This window comes from Onychostruthus taczanowskii, unplaced genomic scaffold (genome assembly GCF_017590055.1).
Source record: "Onychostruthus taczanowskii isolate IOZ18803 unplaced genomic scaffold, ASM1759005v1 scaffold69, whole genome shotgun sequence".
NCBI classification, from domain to species: domain Eukaryota; kingdom Metazoa; phylum Chordata; class Aves; order Passeriformes; family Passeridae; genus Onychostruthus; species Onychostruthus taczanowskii.
The window spans coordinates 2,856,383-2,882,213 of NW_024504676.1; the positions used below are offsets into that span (position 1 = coordinate 2,856,383).

Here is a 25,831-nt window from a genome sequence, read left to right on the forward strand (position 1 = left end):
TCATATGCCCACGCTGACACACTGCTGCTGCATTTTAGACATTTGGTGAAGTTCAGTGGTGCCAGCCCACACAATGTACAGGAGGAATTCACAGCAGGGGCCAGGAGTAGACATTCAGTTCTACTTACATGTTCTCTTTTAGGTCATCAGTTGCTGCACTCCCATATGCCTCACGTACAGGGTGTGAGTTCAGACATGTCAACCTTCTGATTTCCCATGCAAGGAGGAGGAGGTCTTCAGGTATTTCATCAACTACAGAGAGAAAGGCCACCCAAATTAAAACTCTGCCCTCTGGACAGGAAAAGCAAAGTTCTAGAAGTTTGATCTCATTCTTGTTGAATTAAACTCCAGACTTCTGCAACTGGTAAATAGCACAGTTTGGAGCAGGCTTTGCTTGGACACATTATTTACAAGCACCCAGCCCTGAGTCTGGCTCTTTCCAGCTGTGCCAGCTCCTGCAGCAGCCTTGGGACCGTAGAGAATCGTACTTGTGTCCCTGAGGTTTGATCTGCCCCATGAACAAAGCCTTCACAAAGGACTGGAGGCTCAGCACAGCCATTTAAGCCTGTGGCATGGAGCAAAGCTCAAAGAAGGGATAATAGAGAAATGATGAACAGGGGAATAAATGTACATTTTCTACATGGGAATCTGGCTTGACTTGGGATATACACAGGAGTTGATTTCAATTCAACAGAGTCGACAATAGATAGTTAATTCCTCAGGATTCCCAAGCACTCATATCTAAACATATGTAGAAATTATAAATATATACCTAGAGAGATATAATACACATAGAAATTTTATATGCATAACTTCCAAAAAGGAACAGTACAGAAGTGAAGGACAGGGAAGAAAATGTGTATATATATGTGTATAGACAAATAACTATTTTCAACAACACCAAAAGGATCAGTTGTCAGAACTTTTTAACACCAAGCAGAGGTGCATCATTGCTGGGTGTCTTTCCTTTCAGAAGTAAACAGCAAAACACTGGCTCTTCCAGCCCAAAGGACCAGGATGTCTGTGCACAGGTTGGGCACTGGCATATTTCTTATTAGAGACAAGTTATTTCTTGTTGTCTCCCAAACTTACCCTAAACCAGGACAAAGACAAACAAAACAGTCTACATGAGAGAAATTATTTCCACCTACTGTCAAACAACACTCAGCAAACAGAAGTAGCTCCAAGTGTCTGCACTTACTCCGTGGTAGACAAGAAGAAAAGACAAAATGACAGACGATTCCCTTTACTGCTCTGCTTTTCCTGGTGATGCTAAATCCTCCTTATGCCCTTGACAAATGCAGGTGTTTCTGCAAACAAGTGCTATAAGGACATTATTTTCTTTTTCTCCCCCAAAAGATCATTTGTTCCCTCTGGGCATTTGCCTTTCCCAGATTTTCATCTCAGAATTTCCATACCTCCAAAGAAGAAAATGAGGGGATAGATAAATAGATTAACTTTTTCTGAAAACCTGCATAAGCCTCACATTAATGCTGAAATCAGGCACCAAACAGACTTGCCTAGCAGAGATGCTACTTCCACCAGCAAAAATGGGGGTTTACTGTTACAGATTTTCTAGGGCTGAGAAAAATTAGCAGCAGCAAAATATTGCCATGTATGTATTTCCATTGTAGGGTTTTATGATGCAATAAAAATCTCCCTGTCAGGAAAGCTACACCCACCACCAGTGTTTACTCAGTGAAATCGAATGCAGGGGCGGAGAGAGGCTGGGTGATTCCCCCTTGGAAAGGGGAGCTCTGGGGCTGTGTTTACTTTGGGAAATGAAGTTTGGTGAACAACTCTTCAGAGCAGGTGACTGTGCCACCTTGTGGCTTTGCTTAGTACCAAGCTCTGAAGTATTTATGTATATTTTAACATAGATCTCACCATAAATGTCAGATGTGGCCAGGAGGATTAGAGCAGTGATTGTCCCCCTGTATTGGGCACTGGGGAGGCTGCATATAATTTGGCAGGCTCCAAAAACCAGAAGTGGTTGACATAAAAATGTGAGGGTAGAACATGCCACTCCAGTTAAAATAAATAAATTTGAAAACACTAATCCACCTTCAAAATATACTGTAATTTAAAGTGTTTTAAGCAACCTAAAATGACACAAAACGTATGAAGGAAGTGAAAATTCCTTTAAAAATGACTGTCATTTATTTTTCTCTAGCCAGAGGAAAAAATAACCTTTTAGAAAAATTGGAAGAAAAGATACTGTTCCTTTGACATCTGCTCTCTCCTTTTTTTTTTTTTTTTTTGAGCAAGCTGAAAAGCCATGCTGTGCTTCTTCAGGTATTTCTTCCCCAACCTTAAATGCACTCATGGCAATGAAACCCAATCTTCTGTTGTAAGACTGAGAAGATTTTGTCTCTACACCTGCTACTGTCTTTACAAGGCCTAACCTCTGAGAAGTACTTCTGGAACAAGACTGAAGATGGGATTCTAAATGTTTCCTTGTTGGCTGCATCTTTAGAAATCCAGCAGGATCTGGAAAAAACCTAGATTCTTCAAGTGCTCAATTCACAAAAGCTACCCAGTTCTAGGTGGAAACAAGATACCAGCTTATAAAATGAGACAAAATACAGTATCTCTCACAAGGCCAAATTTAGGATAGGATTCACATATTCCTCAATCTCAGTCATCACCAATTCCTGATTTTTCAGGTCTGGTCCTCCAAGCAAGTTTACAAAGACAAGTGGGTTCCCATTCAGTTTTCAATGGATGTGTGCTGTTTCATCCTATACAGATTCAGCAGTCAGCTTTCTACATTTTACATTCCCAAACTTGGAATTTCCCTGAACCCTGTTTAATTCCTCCTGAGTTTGTTCACACACAGCATTCACCCCCCAGGTAACACTGTTCCCCAGGAACTGGGTGTGACAAACAGGTCCTCTGACCACTTGCTTACCTTGCCTCTAACTTGAGACTTCAGTGTTTCGTGGATAGAGCAGCCAAAACTGCAGAGGAAAGAGCTAAGAACTAGGACTAAAATCCATGAAATACTCACATACCTGCCAGGATTCCTTATTAACCTTCCTGTAAGGGCTAAGCTTAATATTCAGGCTGAGAAATGTAAAACACCTGGGCTTCAGTTTATTGCTGGCTCCTGCAGCATATTAAGCATTAACAAGAATGATTGGGAACTGAATGGGAGGGGAACCTTTTTCCCTTTTTCCCTCACTTTTGAGAAGAAAGGGTTTCTTTTCCAGTCCGGGAAAAGGGTGGCAGGCAGAAGGAAGCCTTCCACCATCATTGGCGAGCATTGTGCATGTAAATCACTCCCTCTTTGTCCACTTTATTACACTTTTGTTACTCTATTGTTGCTGTCTTGGTGGGGGCACTGAGTTGGAGAGTACCATTCCTAAACCAGGGCAGCACCTCAGCTCGTGAGCTCCCCCCTACCTGAGCATTTCTGTCCAGTCTGGATCCAGGGAATCCAGCTACTGAACACTTACCACCTGTTGTTCCCAGCACCTGGGCTTTTGGTGCAACCACCTACAACAGGAAAGAGAATCTGAAGATATCAACCCTTCCAAATTCTGCAGGCTATGCATGGCATCAGAATTGACAAGCCTTTGAAGCCTGATGCCCAAATTCTATTCTCATTTTTAGTGACTGCCTATGTACAAAGACTACAGTAAAATGAGCATAAGCACTAAATCTGTATCCTTACAACCTAGAAGAAATTCAGACAGCTAGGAGAGAAATTGCCTAAGGATTAATTCCTAATTAAACCTGTAACAATAGCCTGGTAAGCCAAATTAAAATACAATGGAAAGCATTGTCCTTGTTCTCATGAGTCTTTCTCATACCCTTCTAGGCCATGCAAAGTTCAGTAACAAACAGCGCTCCTCAAGATTGTCAAAGCTGTTGCTAGCCATTAAATCAGATTTATGGACAAAGTAGCTTTGCCTTTGGGAAACTGTAACAAAAGGCATTAATCCCAATTAGGGCAAGCCCAGATCCTGTCTTTGCAGGCTATCCAGAATATATGTAAACTGTTGATATTTTTCTATTCCAAAAACCACTCCAGCTTCAAGCTTATTTACTGTTCATGTTAATTACAGAAAAGAGACTAGTCTCTAATTGCAAGAGGAAATTCAAGACCTTATCCTGCCCTTGCCATGCCTCTTCCAACTGTTGTGTTCTGTGAAGAATCCATCAAAACCCAAACTTTACTTGGGGCAGACCCAAGTAAATTGCTTGTCCTAATCTTCACTGTAGCTGTGATCTTAGCCAGCTGATCTGGCAGTACCCCTTGCAGTTAAGATCCTTGCTTCATTTCTTCAATATACTCAGCGTGCAGCAATTAGCCTGCCTCATCAAGCCTCCATTTCTCAGATGCTGCCTTTGTCTCCAGTCTTAATTATAGACAAGTGCCTTTTTGTGATGCCTAAAACCACAACAGCATTGGCTGCTGTGCACACCAACCCTCTTTCTGCCTGTACTTTCTGAGCAGACTCCAGCAGCCACCTGCCCTCCTCAGGGGAAGGCTGTGTGCAGCTCTGTGCTGTCAGCAGGGACGTGGGCAGCCTGCTGCAGTGCTGCTGCTGCAGAAACCACACAGCATGCATGCACTGCCTTCCCTCCACCCTGCTCTCCACAGCACCACCCACGGCCTCAAGGGCTGCCCCACCATTCCCTAGCTGTTCACTCAAAGGACAACCTGCATTAAACCCCTCAGAGCACAGGCGGGTGAAAAACAACCATATCTGTCCTAAAAAGAACTAGCTTCACACAAACTCCTCCCCATAACTCTACATGGGCTTTTTGGCAGCCCGTGGGCACAGCTGGCTCGCTGTACTGGGTGTGCCCGGCACGGAGCTCACGTTCCCGGTCAGCCCTCGGTGCTGTGCTTTGCATTGTTGGTAACACCCCGGTGTTTTGGCTGCTCCTGAGCGGCGCTCCCACGGCACCAGTGCTGTCTCTCCAGCAGTGACCCCTCACCAGTAGGCTGGGGGTGGGCAGGATCTTGGGAGGGGACATCCCCCACCAAAGGCATATGTGCCATGTGACATGATGTCTGCTCAGCAATAAAAGCCGGGAGAAAGGAGGAGAAAGGAAGGGCATTAGTTAATTATGATGGCTTGCCTTTGGAGCAGCCACCATATGTATGGAAGCTTTGAGGCTGGCATAAAGCATGGAAGGAGATCCATGGAGCTGAACAGTTTAGGACCAGGCTGTTCTTGAGCGCAGCTGTGAGCCACCCATGCTGTGGCAGAATGCATTTCTACCACTTTAGCCACTTCCCAGCACATCCAGACACAGTTATTCAGTTCAATCCTCAGTGATGCTGCACAAAATCAGCCAAACACTTTGCTCTGCCCTGCCAAGGACAGTAACAGCTGGGGCAATTTCATAAAAAATCAGGTGGATTTGAAATTAGGCACCCTTCCCTGTGACCACAGGTTCAGCCCTGAGAATGTGTTCAGATTCCATTCAGACAAATGATGTATCAGAGCTTCTCAGTTACAATATTAAGTAATCTGTAAACTGTGGGAGTGTAAGGTGGGAGTGTAAGCTCACCATCCAAACAGGTGAGCAAGCTTTTCTGGAGCAAAAAGAAAATACTGTGTCCTCTGGTTTCAAGAAACATCCGGGATTAAGGGCACTGGAGGAGTCGGAATGTTGTTGTGTGTATCAGACACCTCCCTGCAACCAGCCAGTGCCAGACAGAGTCCACTCCAACAGGACCTTGTGCATCCTACAGGAGAGAAAGCCTAGCTACGGCCAGGAGCTCCAGAAAGAAGAGTAGGGCTCTTCTGCTTCATGCCATATGAAATCCTAGAAATCCTACAAATCCTTCTGTACTTCTGGGTAATTTGGTGCAACTTTTCTGACACAATAGGATGATGGAAGGCCTGTTCCAGGCTGAGCAGAGCACCAGAAGTTCAGATTTGTCATTTTCCTTTAAGCTACAAATCCATCCTAATCAGTGATAGTATAAATCACTAAGTGTAGGCTGTCATCATATGGCTGCTCCAGGGTAATAATGCTTAGTATCTGTATTAAGCATTATTAGCAAGGATAATGTGACTAAGAAGAAAAATCTTTTAACATTTTCTGGTTCAGTATAATACAAAACTTGGAAGAACTTTGTAGGAAACAAACAATCTCTGAATGTGTATGCTCTATTTTTTCTCTAGCCTGGAAAAATCAGAAGAAACAGTACTGGACTTCACCACGACTGCTGATGACTGCTCAGGAACACTTCAGTCTGAAGTCCCATCTGGCCAGCAAGCAGGGAAAGGGGTATCTCCACTGAAAATCATTTTGACTTCTAGGTTAAATCTCACAAATCTGAGACCACCAATATCGACTGCACAAATCAAGACAAAACTAGACTCAATAGAACTAGTGTTCAAGTATGTTCACCATAAAAAAAAAAGAAGTCATTATTTAAAAAGTTTACTTTGACATCCTGTAGCACCTGTTTAAAAGATATAATACAATCATAAAAGAAACACAGATCAAATGTGGCCTAGTCAGAACAATTGAGATTGTTCCTATATAGTGTAACAATATTTGTAAGGTCATGATGCTGACAAAATTGTGGTAGGTTCTGTAGCTAACAACTCTTAATTCTAAAGGTGATTTGCTTTCCAGCTGTCACTGTTGTTGCACATTTTAAAATTAAAACCAAGGAGACAGCACTATCCTTATCTTAAATAGTCTCTAAAACAGTTGTGATACTGGCTGGTTGTCTCTACTGTAGGTAATGAAACAGCTTTGCTCATAAAATGACTTCTAAGCATTTCTTTTTAAAGCATTTATTATAAAACAAAATCCACATAATCTATAGTACAAAAGCAGAGTCTGTTATCTGTACAAATATTTATACAAAATACCAGTTACTTCAAACAAGCCTTTGGTTTTGTTAACATAAAGAAACGTTGCAGTTTCGTGACCAGAAAATTGTTAGCATACAATGGTCTGAAGTGGTGACAGCCTCAAAGATTTTTTTCACAACAGTATTACCAAGTCATTTGTGTGTTAGAAGGCCATGCTTGGCAAAATAATTGATAAAGACTTTCTGTAACATAATAAAGGTTTTATGGCAGCAATGAAAATTGTGACATGCTGAAAACAGCGTTAATTTAATCCCCAAACATGTAAATATCAGTTACTGGCATTTTTTTTTAATGCTGTGTATTTTTGACAGGTATTGGGATGTTTGTTGAAATAGGTATGAATATATAAATCAAAGTTAACTTAAAAGAATGCATTTGAGAGAAACTCCAATATATTACAAATTCAAAACATGCATGCTCTAAAAAAACCTCCAAAACTGTAAGCTTTCAGTTAGTTCCACAACTTGTGGCTGTATGTATCTTAACTGAAGAGAACCCTAACAATAATACAAAGCTTTGTTAAAACCAGCAGAGTACAACATTTTTTTTCCCCCAGTTTATATGTTAATCTGTTTAAAATACACAAGGCACTGAAGTATTGCGTTTGGTTGTCTTTTGAGGTAAGAAATGCTACAAAATGATACACATATAAAGCTGTAATTATTAGGCTGTTTGCAGAATACACATTTTAATATAAATATAAAAAGATTACGTGTGGGTTATATAAAAATTCTTGGTACTCTTTGTATATTCCTGTACATTTACAATAGCAGCAATTGCGATACGAGTAGGTGAGTAGGAAAGCGGTCTGGGTTAGACTTGTGTTTATGATACCCCCCAAATTTCACACAGCTGTCCTCCCGCTTTCAACACTTTGTTTTACCTCCACAGGCTGATGAATTCCATGTACAACTATTTACAGGCTGCAGGATCTCTGTACAAATCAAACGGGAATGTGGCTCCCTTTGTCAAGCAGCCAGCTCAGGAATGCTGTCACCAGAGCGGCCTCATTCTTATTTACAGCAAGGTGCATCAGTGGGAGCACTGGCTTTCCAGAGGTGTCACTGGAGCTGTCCAACTTGCTTTTCTCCTCTGACAAGTCCTTCTAAGCACATTCTCTGCATGTATTTCGTCAACATAAACCAACCCGTTTAGGAATTGTCATTGTGATCTTCTATCCACCAGGATTCTGTGTTGGCTGGTGAGGACCTAGCCCTGACTCCAGAGGTGGGCTGCACAAGGGCTGTGTTTCTTGCTGGGAACAGCCAGGATGTTGCAGCTTGTCTCAGGTGGTTGGGAGCACTGTCAGCATGTCAGGACATGGCATTTTGAAGGATTTTGTTGTGGAATGCAGAAGACATATCAGACTGGTTTCCATCATTCCTATCAGCAGGCTTAACATGGATTTGAAATAAATTTTTCCTTTTGGGTTTTTTTTTTTCCCTTACAGGGAGTATGATTTAATGTGAAAAAGCCCCACAACATAGCTGGCCAACCTCAAAATAAACAAATGAAAGAAAATCACCCTTTAGAAAATCTAGAGTAAGTTCTTAGGAAGGAGAGGTAGAAGACCTAGCAGGATTGAAAATATCTATGCCTATTAAATATTTGTTTTATTGTGTAGCAAATAGCTAAACTTACACCTTCTGTAGAAAGGCAGTCTTATACACAACAATGAACAGGAAGTGTTGCAGTATCTAAGGGAACAGCAGCAGAAACAGCAGACTTCAGGATTCAGCCTTCCATGAACCTCTTATAGACAAGGCAAATTTACAAGGACAACTTATAATTCATAATTTAGTCACAACACACAACAACCACCAAATGACTGAGCTGTAAACAGTTATCTTTGACTGTGGCTTGTCCGAGCTCTGTCCAAGCATGGACCTTTATAAAACGTCCTTCAGCACTTTAACAGCAAATATGCTGCTTCCAATGCAGGCTCTGTGCCAGGCATGGAGTGCATGGTATTAATTACTGGGAATGTGCCTGCCTTCTGTTTTCATTTCCCGACACTAATGGATATAATTTGTAGTACAATTGTAAGCACAGTTACTCATTTGGACTGACTCAACATAAACCCCAACAAAATGACAGAAGAGATCTGCTTCCAAAAATGCTTGAGGCCAACAGGACCACAACTTTTGTGATGTTTAACTGAGCACACTTGTGAAGTAGCACAACATGCTGGAGAGGCTCTGAGGAAGGGCAGCACAAGAGCCCTCCCCAGCAAAGGGATCTGACCCTGCAGACCACAGAGAAGTGACAGCAGCCCAGTGTGACCACCTCTTACTTGAGTGCTCCTGCTTCCAAATCCTTTTCCACTGCTGTGCACACAGCGTCAGAATGTCAAAATCCTCAGAATCCAAAGGCACCAGTTGGCATAAAAATGGTGAGAACATCATGAGCCCTGGACCTTGCACATGACGTTCTAGATATCAGGTAGAAAACAGATCTAGGGTAAACAAGCCTGGGGATTTCCAGGAAGCCCATCCTAGGTCTGTAAAACAGGTATTGAGAGAACAGATCATTTTGTTGTTACTTTGAAAAGAATCAGAGCTTTTAGGGAAGTGCCTGTATATTTGCAAACCGCAGCAATGAAGGCTTATTACTGAAAATCAATTCCATTATTCCAGAAGAATTTTGTTTTCCATTTGTTTCTGCCTTCCTTTTTAGAATATGCTGATAATGGCATAATTAGACACAGAGCATTTTGTACTATAACACTATCCTGAAGAAATGATTATTTGTCATACATATGGATTTAGCTTAATCTTAGCCTAGGTGCTCTCTAGTGATCTGTCCAGACAGAAGAAATCTGAGTAAGAAATCTAAGTAAGGCAGCTGGGATAATGCTCATGAAGTCTCCTCAGATTCATCCAGAGCACATTCACTATCCCTACTTACTAAAATTTAAAGGTGCAGTGGCTATAGACCAATCTAGCTCAAGTCAAGCTATAATTTGCATGAACTGTTCCTTGAAATGAAGGAATCCTTGACTGTCAAAGATGATTACTTGTCCATTTACCTTACAGCCTCACACTGCTGCTGCACCTGCCCTGCAGATGGGAAAATTCTACAGGAGGGAAGACCCAAGTGGCTGCTTTCATGGCAGCACTGCAGGACAGGTAAGCTGCTCTCTGCTGGGCCATCTGTCCTTTACATCTAACACAGAATCTGCCAGATCATCTGCCCATTACTGGCTGCTCTCCAGACACCATTCCTTGTCACACCCTGAGTTGTTTCAAGTGCTAATATGCAGTCACAATGGGCTTGGAAAGTAGTGGTTGAAAACAGGGATTCAAGTACTCACAAGCTCACACACTAGCTGAATCACATCTACCCCTCTGCAGGTTATTAGGGTAGAACTTTTAAAATGTTTCCGTCAGCTTTCTCACAGAGAAGTTCTGAGTTATTAAAACCATGCTTAAGCCTCACCAAAAGGCAATTTTCCCCCACATATTTCCTATTCATCCCTGAACGGCCAGCATTTCTCATATGCAATCTCTAATTCCCTGCAAGTCCTCTTCTCATCCTTATCTAGAAGAAAATAGGACCAATTTTCTATGTTTTAGCATGCAAGTTCACAGGATGGAAACCACTAAGAACACAGTGGGGATATTCTGTAAAGAAGTAGTTCCTGTTGCTCAGATTTTCTTCCTGGTCTTTTTTAACACCTGGAGTGCAGTAATCCTTTTAAAGTATATAGTCTACAGCAATCAAAAATAATATTTGTATTTAATTGTTAAGATGCTAAATTTGTACACAAATCTTTTTTTGGAAAAGGCTTTTAATGTCAGTAATATGGAGCAGCATGGGGCTTTGATTTCCATCACCAAACTTCAAGTGCCTCAGAGAAGCCAATTCCTCAGCAAATATCAACAGCAAGACGCTATGAATGTTCAACTGAAATAAAAATGTACTTAGATCACCCAATTTAGACATGAAGGTAGCAAAAGCTACTTTAGGAGTTTTAGTAACACACCAGTGACAGCACAAATCCTATCCTTGAACTATGAGGACAGGAAGAACAGATCTGGACTAATAAGTCTGAAAACACAAAGTGGATCAGAACACTGTGGTCCCAGCCCTTCCACCACCACAACAAAGACCTCTCTCCTGGAGTTGTAGGGTTCCTCTGATGTGCTCTCAAATAACTTGCTAAAAAGACCCAGAGCCAAGTACAATTTTAGTTCAAACAAGAAAAAAATGTTCATTGTTGCCATCAATATTAAAGCTGTTGAAGGCCCCGCACATCTGTTACTGAGCAGCTGCAGAAACAGGTGCAAGTTTGCATATTCAGGACTGCCCTCAGATGTCCCAAGCAGGCACTCACATTATCATCACCAGTGCTGAATTTATAAAGTGCCATACAATACCCAATCCCTTTTGCTACAGAAAAAGAGCAATTAAAGCAAAAAAATTGTCTTCTGAATTTGAAAGGGACTGATTCTAGCTCTCCCATTCCCTAAATTTTTTTTTTTTGTAGGAATGGGAACAAGCACTTTGTTGATCTTGATTTCCTGAGGTTACAGCAGTTTGTACGAGTTAATCATTTTTATATCAACATTAATAGAAAAGAAGTATTTTTCTTTTCTCCCTCTTCTGTTCTTTTTTCTACCTATTTTTAAATCTGAATCATGTGGCAAATTTTTATGAGATATGACTAAACTGATTTTTGATTTGAGCTATGTGGATACCATTTTTCTACAAACACCAGTTAAAACCCAAAGAACTTTCCTCATTTGAATACAAGTGACCATTTTGTTCCACTTTGGAAAATGAATATTAAGAGATGAAGCAATTCTCTGACCAAGTCAACACGGGTGAACACCTCAGAAACCTGGCACAGTGATTACAGGACCTCTGAGAAAAAACTAGCACTGTGTTTTAAGAAGCAGCTGACTATTACAGCTTCTTCTCAGTCACCAAAGCTTCACAAGGAAGGATGAAGGAGCTTGGTTGCATCACTATTAAAATGGTGAGTCTGACCAAATCTGCAGTTTGTTGGGCCTTTCTCTTAGCTTAAATACAACTTCAAACTTGACCCTTGCTGTCACCCACAGGTCAGTACAACTGCTTCTGCTACCATTCACCCAGTCAGGCGGGGAACTGGTTGGGCCTAAACCAAGTTTTTTAGGACTGATCTTATTTAGCCTGGATCAGTTACAGAATTGGCCATAAGCAGAGTGCCACTGCCATGAGGTAGGACGTGATGCCTGTGGGTTTGGTTAACCTGGAAGGTTTGGCCAAGAGAAGTGTTCTTTCAGTTCAATGCTAAGCTTATGGAAAGGGAGGTTTGAAATTCAGGTCTTGACATTGAAGTTCTGCTGGGAAGCATTCAGCTCACTTGCAAACAGCAGCATCTAAGGGTTGTGATCCTGCACCTTTTCTTCCAGTGGTGAGGCAGGGATGGTACTGACAATTGTATCTAAATGGATTTTTTTCTCTAGGAATAAGCCTGCATGTTTCTTTAGATGACCCCCTCCCACAAGCCACTTAGTTTTCTTGTCTCACATTAACAAAAAGAACCACATACACTTTTTGCATGTAAAAAGGTGACTTAAAAATGCAGAAAGTTTCAACAATCCCTCCCCAAATCTTTTGGAGACTGAGTCAGTTACATGACTTCAAAAAGGCAAATATGGCACAAAAGAATGGAAATTAAGTTAAAAAAATCAATTTTATAAATATTCTTCCTCTGTACAATTTTTCACAGCCCCACCCCTCCCACCCATTTTTATTCACATTTAGTTTTGTTTAATTCCCACCCAGATTTATTTTTAAATCATAAAATATATATTTTAAATCTGTTCATATTTTAAAATATTTACAGGAAATGTTCCTTCTGTTGAGGTCATGAAGAGTCTGTACAAGGAGAGGGTGGAGGGGGGTAGAGGTGAAAATAGCTTCGTTCGGTGGCAGGAGATGGAGGGCAACTTTCCTCTGCCGACATGTACTGACTGCGAGGTGTGGGTGGAGGGGGATAAGGGTCTGAGTCTGAATTTAAATCTATATAGTATTTGTTGGCCTTCCATCGACTCGTGGTATAGTCACTGTCACAGACATCTGTGCTGCACGGGGTTGTGGGTGGAGCTATCCCTCGTATCAGGTACGGCCTGCACGAAAACAAAAAAGAACAAAGCACACGCATTAGCTGCAATCTGGGGAGAAAAGAAGGAAAAAATGAGGAGATTGAACAGCTCTGTGTGTTCAGTCAAGATGCTCACTATGTGAGCCTTAATTCAGACTCTCAGAGAAACAAGAAGTACCTGAACTGTGTCAATTTTGAATGGCGCAACTACCCTCGGCCAGCAGCACATTCTTCCAGCCCCTAACCTACCAGAGGAGACCACTCTGACCACTTAACCCAGTCACTAACAAACAGATTTACTCATGAAAGAGTTTTAAGACAAGCTTAAGGGAATGAGCAGAAAACACCAACAGGGATGCTCGGGGACTGTTGCATAGCAATATAATGTACATAATTTGAATCGTCATTTATTAAGAGAGGAAAAGATTTTTAAATGAAGTCTGAAAAAGATCCAGAACTAAAGGCAGATAAATAGAAGGTTTAGCAAACCTTTTTATCTGAACTGTACCTGTAAGATCTTGTGTTTGAAGGAATGTTTGAGGAATAAAACATCTCTGCATTGTATAAGGAGCGATCGGTAGCAGGGGAAGGAGGAGGGTTCAAAATCTAGAAACAACAGGAAAAAGAAGTGTGAAATTTTGGGTTAATTATACAGTTTTACTTAGATTGAAAATAGTATTTATGCCTTCACCCTGTCATTCACCCTTACTCTAGTTTGATCTTCTAGCTTGGATGTGTTAATGCATTTTTAAAGATCACAGATGTTCATTACAAGACTTTACTTTGGACTTAGGTACTGTGCAGGCCTTCAAAGTTCTCACTACAGGGAATTTTCTTCCTTGCCACATCTGTTATTATGCTGGAAGGCTGGAATAAAGCTGGAAATGAGACCCAGTTTGGCTGAATCTGAGTGCAATTCCTTGGACATTAAGGACTGATAGCATCCTCAGCAGATGCTATTGGAAATAAAGTGTGCTCTACTCCCAGACCCTAAACATGTCCCCAGTCCATAGTAGGGTCAGGAAGCCGAGTTCCTTTACTATAACTAATAAAACCCCATCCTTCCCTGAACACTTCATTTTTACTCTTGTTCTGTAAACATGTCATTTCGGCAGAATTCACAATGCAAAAAGCCTATGAGCTAAAGAATATTTATAGCCTGTCTGTGTGTGCATATAGACAGCATACACACATATGGCTCAGCTATGAGTGCTTACACACAGTTACTGGTAGACTCCACACAGGAAAAAGTTTAGCAGGCTTCAAAATTATTTAGGATTCTTCCACCATCAGGAAGTTGAACCTTTGACACAGCCATTAGGGCATTGGCCTAACCCTAAGAAGAGCTAAAAAGATCTTATCTCTTCCAGTGTGGAAAATTACACCATTGCTGCTGATTGAGCCTTGCTACTGATGTGCACATCTTGTACACCGCCTGCCCTGGGCATTCCACCAACTCATGCTCTGCCCCGCTGACCATCCGTCCTCTGCCTCTACTCCTCTCCCACAAAAACACTCTAAAATCACTGAGTGGAGATCATTGTTTGGGTCTTCACTGTGCAGCGTTCAGCAAAGTGATTCCTGGCCTTTGAGTTGAGCTCGCTGTTATTTATACTGACAAGCCCTGCCCCCAGATTCATGTGAAGGGAGACAACCTTTGCCAGCTGTGGGGAGTGATGAGTAACTCCCCCAAGGCCATCTTTCAGAAATCTTCTTCCTTGGAGGAGCACTGCATGCTACTTGTGGATTCACTCCTATTGACACCCTGAGCTGCATCAGTACCACTTCATGTGGAGATTAAATACAGCAAACAGTGTCAGCCAGGATACCTGTAGCCAGGTTCTCAGGTATATAAACTGACATAAATTCATTGACACTGTTTCTTTCCCAGTCTCTATTCACTGGAGCACCTCTCAGTACCACTAAAATGTGTTAAACAAACCAAAAAAGGCAGGAAAACTAAGATGCTCAGATCTGTCCTTTTGATTATTATCATAAAGCTGGGTAATTAGTGGCCAGGCAGAACTCACATAAATGTTTGCGTTAAGCAGTGCCTTAATGTAACAAAGCCCTTGCAATAGCTTCCTTCTAAGAACTCAAGAGTGTTTTTCATGAAGGAAATGCTGGTATCACCCATGCAGGCCCTGGCTGACATAGCAAAGTGTGGAAAAAGAATTCCCAGCAACAGTCAGATTAACTTAGGCCAGAAGTCAAACGGAAGAGTTGATCTTTTGGCCGACAGAGATCCCATAGAATCACACAGGCAGATCAGCTCTTGGGCTTCTTTTCTCTTTCAAGCTTTATTTAAGTAAGTGTTTGTTCTGTTCATCCTTTTTAGCATGGTACTGACACATCAATCAGGTCTAGCATGAAATTGTTCAGCACATTACAGAGACACTGGTGATGCATGAGACAAGCTAAATTAGGAGGGCTGCTGAGTTCCTGAGTTCATCTGCTTATGGATGGCTTCACAATGCAAGAAGTACATACCCAATTTTACCTTACCAACAGATAAGCTCAAAAACCTCTCTTTTCCAGTTTTGCCCTTCTTAAAGGGAGAGAAAGTACCTTTGTAACTGGCCAAAATGCTATCTGTCAAACTGCCCACACAGAGCATAACAGCCGACGTGTAAACACAAATGGGTGTATACCCACACAGTATGTGGGCTCCTGATTCAATACTACACAAAAATCCCCTCCGTAACTGGCAGATCAGCTTTGGCAGCTTGTTATGTGTGCCTAAAATCCAATGGATGTATTGCTCAGAAGCACAATGGAAAACAACTGTCATGACAAAATATGCTGGCAAACAGGAACCTTTGTATGTCTCTCCTACATATTCAAAGAGGACTCTTTCCATTCAGAATTTACATGTTGGAATTTGTGAAACTGTGATATGGGGATGAGAATTTTGCCACTTCTAACACTCAAAAGTGAGAAATGGAGCTAAATTATAGCTGAAAAAATGCAAGCAAAGTAACCTCTGCCTCACCCTGCTGTACCAGTACATGCACTTAGTTTTCTGAATCAACAATCGACGCTTGATCTAAACAGCAAGTCAATCTTATTTCATACACGTTTGTATTCCAGTCCTCTTTCATTTTGCTTGCCTTGTTATTCCATGTGTGCCTGCAGCATTAGGCAGTGCAAAATGTCATTGGGCCACTGCCATCAGAGTTAACGAGGTGGCATCTCCAAGGGAAGAACAGAAGTATCCAGGAACAAACCAGCTGAGTATCACTCTGATAACAAAACATTTTTGACATCACAGAGCACTGTATAATCCTGATGGACTACAACAAAGCCCCTTTGTGAAGAGTGTCAAAATGAGCCTGAATATTATAAACAGTAACACCCAAGAGTTGTTAAGAGTTGGTAACATCTACTTAGTAAGCATAAAGTTTCACCTCTCCTTTCTTCAGAGGCAGGAGATACCTAACTCACAGGTGTATCTCCCAGACATACCTGTGGATAGAAAGTGGCTTTAGTGCTGGATGAGCTGCTTGAAGATGCTCCAGTGACATGGTTTCTGTCATACAATGGGGCACCACTGCTTCCTCCCATGAGGCTCATGGAGCTAATCATGGACTTTCCACAAGAGATGCCTGCATTGAAACAGAGAGGAAGACAAGGTTAGATAAACCACAGAGCCAAACAGAAACCAAATCCCTAGCTTTGCAAACCCATGCAATGATAACGGTTGTCACACTTTGGGAAGAGTGCTTTATGTAAAAACTTCAGGATTACAAGGAACAGACACTTCTTGTAAAGAAAACATTTCACCCTCAGACCACTTCTTGTCTCACTGCAGCACTGAACTCACAACCTATCACACTGCTGAGAATGGAATCTTCAGAACAGCTGATCCAAACTGCTCACCCAAATTAACGAAGAAATTTTCCAATTAAATAAACGTAGGCAATTGCAAAAAAACCCCATTATACAAGGCCAAAAAAACCACCAAGCTTGAGACCTCCAAAGTTTCATTTTCCATTGCAAGAAATTAAATTGCAAGTAAATGAATAACTGCAAAACCCAAATATTTTTATTAAAAATAATCACAGCAGAAACTGAAAATCAGCAGAGACAAAAGGAAGGAAACCTGAGTTAGAGGAAAATAGAAGACATCATTCTCCAATCTGTTTTACTACAATATGTTCTTAACTCAGACAATTCATTTTCAGCTTCTTCCTGTCAGACTATTCAGTGCTAATGTAAGAGTTTGGGAAGTTTTCAGAACTTTTTTTTTCCAAATGCAGGAAATATTTATTACAAGCAGAGTAAGTATTTGTAATCATCATTCATGATTATATATCCTTCTCAGAAATGCTATGGTATTAGAAACCTGTCTTTTCTTTAGAATTAGCATAAATAATAAGGTTTTCAGCTGTTGTAACTTGTCACAACAATATGGATTAGAAAAAGCTAACAAATATGGATGAGAATCAGAATGACAGCTTGGTTTAGCACCTACAGAAGTACAGATGAAAACCACTGATACTTCCTTTAATTAGAAAAGCTTTAGTGTGAACTCAAATTTAAAACATCCCTGTGAAGATTTCACCTGCAATTATTTCATCCTCTAATTTTATTTCCTAGCACAAAAACCTCTTGATAACCATAGTAACATAATTTAAGCAGGAATAGCTGACCATAGCCATTAAAGTGCAAGAAAAGCTAATAGATTTTACATATTTGATTCAAATGACAGATTCATCCCAAAACCACCGAGCAGACCAACATCTAATTTCTGCTCTTTGAAAACTCCACATCCAGCAGCCTTTATCATGTGTAAAACTCGAAATCCAGACAATGGAATGGTGCTGATTAGATGCAAGCACCCTTACCAGTAAAAGTGCCATGCTGAGAACTTCCTGGAGCGATGAAATTGAGAGGGACGTGGGGGGTACCACTGACATACTCGTGTGGAAAGGGACTGTTGGGCCCAGCGTAGCGCTGGCACACCACGCGCTGGCACACGAAGTACATTCCTCCCATGACAAAAAGGGACAGTATTATCCCAATGACAGGACCAATGGCACTGCTGTGTGGCTGGGACTCGTCTGAGGCTGGCTTCGATTTTTCTGCAAAGAGAGGAGAAGAAAATTAAACATGGTCATTAAACACCGAGCAGTGTGCTTGCTGCTGTCCCGGAGCTCATCCGGCAGATCAGGCAGCACACAGCCATTCACACAGTGCCTTTAAAAGCATCTGCATCACACTCAGGCATCTGTGACTCCAGATATTCTGATTCAGTACACAAGACTTCATGCTTCCTCTTCCCCTCCATAAAGCAGTATGAGCAAAGTACTCTTCTTTCTGTCTAGCAATTTATCTTGTAACAGGATCGCATATCTTGATAGAACAACAGTCTAGAAAGTTTCCTTTTCTTCCCTGTCCTCCAAAGTCAATGGGTCAAAGAGAAATTTATATACTTATAAATATTAAGCCCTTAATCAGAGAGGACTGCTCTCTCAAAAGCCATTTGGGCAAGCAATAACATGAAAAATCAAGAAAATTCACCAGTAGGGAATGTACCATATATACTAAGCAGTGGATGTCTTCTTAGCTAATACAGGTCTTAAAACAGAATACTTTTCCTTCCTAAAATATGACTTGCTTTCAAAGAAACCCCACCTTACAAATTGGAAGAAAAACACAATCCAAAGTATCTCAAATACTTTCTACTCATTATTTTTTTCCCCTTATGTAGCTAAATGTTAAATAATAAAAGGTGCTGCAGTATTTGAGATGAGCTACACCTCACATCTCTCCCTGATTATGGGTAACGCATTCAAAATTCTTGCCAGATGAACGTGACACCTCTCTGTTTTTCACACATGCAATGGTCTTCAGGGAAAGCAATTTTTTCCATGTGATTCACACATTTATAATTTTATTCTTTAACATACACTAATAGATACATTCAAAAAGTGAAGAAATCAAAATAAACTTGTCCAAATTTTACATACTCTTTTCTAACTATAGACCCCTTCCCCCTTGATGAAGAAGTGAAAGGGTTCATATAAGATTCAGGCCTTTACTTCATAAAATTTTTCTCCAGTGGTTCTGGTTTCCACTTCAGAGGAAGGGAATGAAAAACAACTGAAGTTGGAGAAGGAAGATAAAGGAAATACAAATATCTAGCAATAAACTCTTAACAGCTCAGCATCCAAAACTCATTTCTTAATGTCTTAAATTCTGTTTTTTTCACACTTACTAGTGCATGACAACTTTTATGTCAGCTAAGGTCCTAATTTTCAAATAGTCAGATTAGTTCAGGCATGATACCAGAAAAAAAGCAAAGCCAAAATTAAAATATGTTCCCAAATAAGCTATTTTAAAACACACAATTCTCATTTTGGTCAAACCTAGCTTCTTTTGAATGCAAGATCCTTATCTAAAGGTAGCAATCATTTTTATTCCCTCCTTGAGTTCTTTCCCTCAGTCAAGTGGGAAACCACAGAATGCTGTGTTCCACAAAGAGCTCCAGAGGAGACAGTCCTATGTCTACATAAAGACACATTTAAATCAGTTAAGACCTAATTGCAGGACTGGACCCAAAGTGCAAACAGGAAACAGCTGCATTAACTTGGCAGCAAGAAAGTTTGCCAAGTGCATGAAGAAACTGAGTGGAAAAAAAAAAAGGAAGAAGTGGCCTTATATTATCCAGGAAATTGAGGAACTGGATGGAAGAGCTAAATGGAAGATATGGGAGAAGCATGTTCAGTCTGAAATTTCCAACAGTTTCTGTCTCCATTCTTTCAGCCTTTTTTTCTATCTACCTTTCACCATTCTTACTCATGAATACACTTTTCCTTGCAGTATCCACCATGAAGAAGGAAGGAAGGAAGAAACAAGGCTACCTTGGACCAAACCTGGCAAACTCTCCTCTCATCCCAGCAGCGGCACAGCTTCTGACAACTGGTGCTTCAAAACATGACAAATCTAAGATATTAAAAACTTCACAATCCAGTAAGGTTGGTCCTACAGGCAATGTAAGCACAGCATTTCTCTACACAAATCCAGTGCAAGCTATTTGTTCAGAATGAACTACAGACAGAGCAGCACATCTATCTGCTTTTATTCTAAAATGCTTTGTTTCAACTATGTTGCTAAACCACTTGTGTGATTCTAAACTCTCCCTCCATCTGCCCCATTCTTGAATATTTCATGCTCTAGTCACCCCAACAACAAACAACAGAAATTGCAAGAAGAGCAAAAGTAAGTGAATTTTACTGTCCATTTTGGACTACAAAGTAACAGACTCTCTAAGGACTAACTCAACTGCTGCCATCAGCATCTCTGTAACTTGCATATACCTACTGCCATGAGAATTCAGTTACATTTTTCCCAGAAAAATCAACATCTCTCCATATATTCTTTCCACACCTGCACTGTAAGAGACCGGTTTGTGGTCTCTTGCGGACACTTGCTCATTGCATGTTAGCTCCTCCACATAATTAGCCTCCAGCTTGGCCCTGTTACTGCAGTGGATAGGGCTGCACGTTTTTAAAAGCCACTCTGGGTTTAGCAGCAGCTCTGCAAGTTCCAAGGTACTGAGCACAGTCAAATCAGGTTTCCCTAAGGATACTTCTGAAGGCCCTTCTGCAATATTCTTCCCTGAAAGAAATTTGCTCTGCAAAGACCAGGGCTCTGCACAGGGGTGCAGAACATGCCCAAACACAGCACCTGAATGTCAAGAAAAGCCATCTCACCACACATGAGCTCGTCAGAGCCGTCGATGCAGTCCGGAAAGGAGTCACACTGCTGCTTCAGGAGGATGCACTGCCCGCTCGCGCATCGGAACTGGTTGGGCAGACAAATTGCTGCACAGAAAGAAAGGGAAATCAAGTACTGACAGCACACCAGCATTCGAGCCTCTTGAGCAAACTGAAACAAGTGAGCTTCATATTATGATCAGGTAGGTGCCAGAACACTGCTGTGGGTAAACTGCAAGCCTGCAATATCTCTGGTTCTTCCCCCTTGCTGTTATACCACTTACTCAGTGGAGCTAAAATAAAATTCTGGCCCCAGTAACTCCCAATCCTTTGTCAAATCAGTCCTGCTGGGGCAAAACTAAGATCAAATCAGCAAGAGTCTCTTACATTACCTAACAAAGTGTAGTTGATCACCTGACATGTTAACAAAATGTAGTAATGTGGCTCATTATAAAACCTTATGTACTCCATACCTATATTATGTATACATAATAGACATATTATGTATAATATATCCTTGCTAAGTAACTGCTAGATTTCTCATCTGTATTCAGGAACTTCTTACTTAACACAAAGGACTTGTATCTATACATTTCAAGAACAGTTAGAATCCCAAAGGGATGCTTGTGTTAGAACCATGAGTTCAGGAAAACTGATCTTACTATCACAATCTGCTTCATCAGATTTATCTTGACAGTCAATTTCTCCATTACACCGCAAGTGAGCATCGATGCACTGTCCCTTCTCACACTGGAACTGGGATGCAGAGCATATGGGGCAGCTGTCTTCATCACTCTGGTCATCACATTCAGGAAACCCATCACACCTCCATGCCATTGGGATGCAGTCAATCTCTCCAGTTGCACAGGTAAACTGGTCTGGGGAACAAGTTGGAGGTTCTGGAGAAAGAGAAAACAGATCAGATTTGTATACTCAACTTTATCCCTTTCAACAGAGTAAAATATGACAGAGTTTGTCAAGAAAAGCACTTATTCTTTCCCTGGAGTTCTTCTGTGACTACACTAAGATTCCAGCTTAGAGGAAAACATGATTTTGCATAGGCAATGAAATTTTACCAACTTCATGACAAAAACTGGATGCATGCTGATAGAAGAAGTTTGCTTTAGCAGTCAAGCACTGAACTAGGGACAGGAGCTGCAAATACTTACTCTACAAATACTTGCTTTGTCTCTAACAGCCACCTTTTGGAAGTCACTGTCATATACATAAATTCAAAAGAATACTCAATATCTGATTGCAAACCAGATTCTAAACAATTCTAGTCCCTGCAATTATTAGCCTGGACCAATTCTTCATTCTTCATTAAAAAATCTGACACATCAAGTTAATTGGCAATTAATATATCTAAAACATACAACATGTAGCTTCTAATCCCTGCAATTATATTAGCCTGGACCAATTCTTCATTAAAAAATCTGATACATCAAGTTAATTGGCAATTAATATATCTAAAACATACAACATGTAGCTTCTACAGTATCTGTTTTATTACTTTTCCAGCGGTTTTTCCACAAAAAAAATTCTGAGTCAGTTATGAAATGAAAAATATGAGTGGAGAAAAAAAAATCTTTATAGGACTGGTCAGCATTAAGCTAAGTTCTCTTGCTGGAAAGTCTTCGGGCTGCAGGTCAGTGAAGGTTCAGAGAGCAGTGTAAAGAGCACTGCAGACCTGCCCTAATCTTATATTCTCTCACTACAGACACAGACCACTTTAACTTGTGCACGGCCACTTTTATATTTGTTGGACCCAAAAAAGCTGGGACTTCCTTCAAGTTTGAGTTTTCATGGACCCCAAGACTCTGGTATGACTCCTTTTCACGTCCATACTGTTCAAGTTGCAGTGAGGCACTACTAGCATTAGACAGCAGCTACAACCCCATATAGAGATGCAACAATTATGCTCTTAAAAGGCATCCATAGTTGCTTTCTTCAGAATGTCAGGAGACAAACAATCCAGATCAAGAATCTATTGCAAAAAATGCTCCAAATTCTTACCTACAACAAGTTAGCACACAATTTTCCACCATTGTTATCAATGAAAGAAACAGACAATGGGCAAACCCACTCAAGTTGTTATCAGTAGCAATTAGTTACAGTCAAAAAAGTGGGGGCCATCTCAAAACAGCCCTGCGGCAATCACATACACTTCCACTGATTTGAAAAGTTGCTGGGTCAAAACCCTGTGACATAATGGCCTCATTTAGCATAGGCAGCCACTCCTCCCCACAGCTGCTGCTGCCCAGTAATGCTCTGAGCTGATATTCACCACTTGGATTAAGAGAGAACCACATCATACCCTACTATAACAAGAGCATGATCAAGCTAGAGGTGTGCTCTGGCACTGCATGGTAACACTCCTCTGGAAGCCCAGTGGGCTTTTCTTAAGATTCAGGTTCAGGCATGGACTTCACAAAGAACCCAGCATAAGGAAAGTTTCTTAGCTGTATGAGTATTTTTTTCTCCTGAGGGTGGTGCTAAAAATTCTAGAATTACATGCAAACAGTTTTTAAAGTGCTGCTGTCCTTTCTTCATTAGGGAGAAAAAGATCAAGAATGAGACAAAAGTATAATGAAGAGCTTGAAAAACAAAATGTAAATAAAAGTCTAAATGTGCTTGGGTCTTGAAAAAATTATGATTTTTTAAAGTTCCTCATTTATGATTATTTGGAGGAGCAATATGAGAATTACAAATGTAGCCAGTGACCTGACAGCTGTAGATAAGATAAAGATGCCAGACACACACATTAAGGTGAATTATATTTTGAAACAAGTGTGCTGTTTGGATAATTAAACAGACAGATCACTACTTCTGCATTTAAAGGCACATTTAATGTTGCACTGTGGTTGCACTTCAGCAAGAACAAGCTTGCATTAAAAAACTTGACAAAAGCATTCGTAAGAATGTCCAGAGTATGGACAAAGGTTCTCCAGACAACTATGCTATTTTGAAACACTGGGTAGTGGCTGTTACTAGGACAGACAATATGGGTTAAAAACCTGTTGCAGGCTTAGTGAAAGATTAGAATAAAAAAAACCATAAGACCCTGAAATGGAGGCCCCTGAATTTTTAGATTTATAGCTGAAGATCCAAAGGAGTGGAATGTGAGACTCCCTCCCTATCCACATTGTGCAACAACACTACAGCAAGAAGTATAATTAGATTGATCCACCCTGACCTCCCCATGTAACCACCACTACTCTAAAGCCACATAACTTGTTGTGGCCATGGGAAAGAAAACAGTTTATCAGGGAAATGACTGTCCCATGGGAGTTCAGAGTTTAGCCAGAAAATGAAATCCACAGCAAAATAAATACATGAGAAGTCAAGAGGACCAGCAGAGCCAAACAAGTTAAGACATAATTCCTCCCAAAAAGAAACAATATTTTGTTTTGAATCTTCTCTGCAAGTGTAATGTTAAGTTTTTAAAAATACTAGGATGGTAAAAGGGAAGGCTAAAGGAAAAGTCTACCACGTGGACAGAGGAGTGCTATCTTAATTAAAAAGAATCTCAATAAAGCCTACATTTGATAAGTAGCCAGTACAGTGTTTCACATTACATGGCCAAATTAATTTCAAAGACTGGAGTCTCACACTCTGGGAAGCACAGGCACAATTTCTGCTCAGGTCATCACAAGTTGATGCAACATCATCTTCAAAACACTTGTTAAAAGCACAAAACTGTCACATCATACAATCATAAAAATCTCAGTAGAAGATGCAAGTATTTTAAGGTCAAAATATTCTGCTCAGAATGAGCACCCAAAACCTCAAGCAGAAAACAGCTGGTAGAACTACCAAAGACTAATTTAACACACGATGCAGCACAACATGTACAGAAAAACTGTGTGTAAATCCACATTTTGGATTGGAATGCAACCTCAGCAGACACATTTTTGATACAAATTGATTAGCAGTGCTGTTAAATGTAACTCACCTCCACAGGTTAAGAGATTCTGCAGAAGCACAAGGTGCTCAGGGCATGAACATCTTGGAGTTCCATCCCCTTTGGCAATGCAGATGTGCGAACACCCACCATTGTCACGGGAGCATGGATGCACAGCTGGTGAAACACAAAAAATAATATCATGTAGCGTAAAAGAAATTATAACTATTCCTCAATAGGGCAAAATAAAAAACTACTCACAAACCACTTCTGTCTGAGTAACAAGATTTCACTAAAAATATTAGAAGGATACATGCAGGATTTTTCAGTTCAATGCTTGAAAGATGATTTATTACTCCATAAGGACTAAATTTCTCCCAGTCATAGTAATAGAGCAACCTGATCAAGCTGCCCAGCCCATTGCAGGAGGCTGGAACTGGATGACCTTCAAAAAGTCTCTTCCAACCCAAACCATTCTATGATTCTATCACATGGAGACCTTTTGAGAACGTCTAAAAAGAATATGGGAGCTGAGGTGAAGAGAACTGAAGAGACAGATTTGGGAAGGCTGCATTTATGTCTTACCTAGATACCGCCCCTGCATTTCTAGGGTAGGCATCAAGAAACAATGTATGTCTTTGTTTAAAGAGAGGAAGCTACGTGTTTGTGTTCCCCATCAGTTACCCAGAAGCACTGAGAGGTCCTAAAAGAAGGATTTTTAATGAACATTAGGTGGATAAGAAACAGGCACAGAGATAGGAGGTTACTGTCTGATGACCCCAGCCCAAAGAGTCAGGAGAGACTCACTCTCTTGCCTGCTTATTCAGGCTGATAGCTGAGCTTCTGCTGCAGCAACCTGAGCCTGTATTATTTGTCATGCTGCTGGACAGTGCATTCTTTCCTACTGCTCAGCATCAAGAATTTACACAGCGAAGAAATTGTTTAGATATCATAATTTCTCTGTCAAAGTTGTTTTCCAACTGTCCAGTCTTCTCAGCAACCTGCTTTCTACCTTTAAGAAATTAATTTGTTTATATAATTTGTTTATACAGTGTTTCAGGCATGATTTGCTCACAGAAGTGCATGCATATATACCTGCATGTGCATACATATGTTTACTCCCTGTTGTAACAGAAATCACCTATGTAGAAATTTTTCAGCTGCAACAGAGGATTCTCTTTCCCTATCTTAAATAAACATGTGGGGAAACAAGCAAACCTCTTTTTTAATACTGTTGAGAATTAAAGAAACAAAATCT

At 40.7% G+C, this 25,831-nt stretch overlaps 1 protein-coding gene across 3 annotated transcripts in view; it reads right to left on the minus strand.

The window, feature by feature from the left end:
* Positions 1 to 8,284: 8,284 nt before the first annotated feature.
* LRP5 (LDL receptor related protein 5) overlaps positions 8,285 to 25,831 on the minus strand; it is a 134,951-nt gene continuing 117,404 nt past the window's right edge. For 2 of the 3 annotated variants that reach the window (XM_041421114.1, XM_041421112.1), the window contains exons 17-23: positions 24,625 to 24,750; positions 21,332 to 21,568; positions 20,667 to 20,777; positions 17,796 to 18,032; positions 16,414 to 16,553; positions 13,457 to 13,554; positions 8,285 to 12,973 (exon numbers count right to left, since the gene is read on the minus strand). In XM_041421114.1, the coding sequence (XP_041277048.1) occupies positions 12,712 to 12,973; positions 13,457 to 13,554; positions 16,414 to 16,553; positions 17,796 to 18,032; positions 20,667 to 20,777; positions 21,332 to 21,568; positions 24,625 to 24,750 (1,211 nt within the window). In that variant the 3' untranslated portion in view covers positions 8,285 to 12,711. The remainder of the gene's footprint in view (positions 12,974 to 13,456; positions 13,555 to 16,413; positions 16,554 to 17,795; positions 18,033 to 20,666; positions 20,778 to 21,331; positions 21,569 to 24,624; positions 24,751 to 25,831) is intronic. The other variant, XM_041421113.1, reaches the window with a different exon arrangement.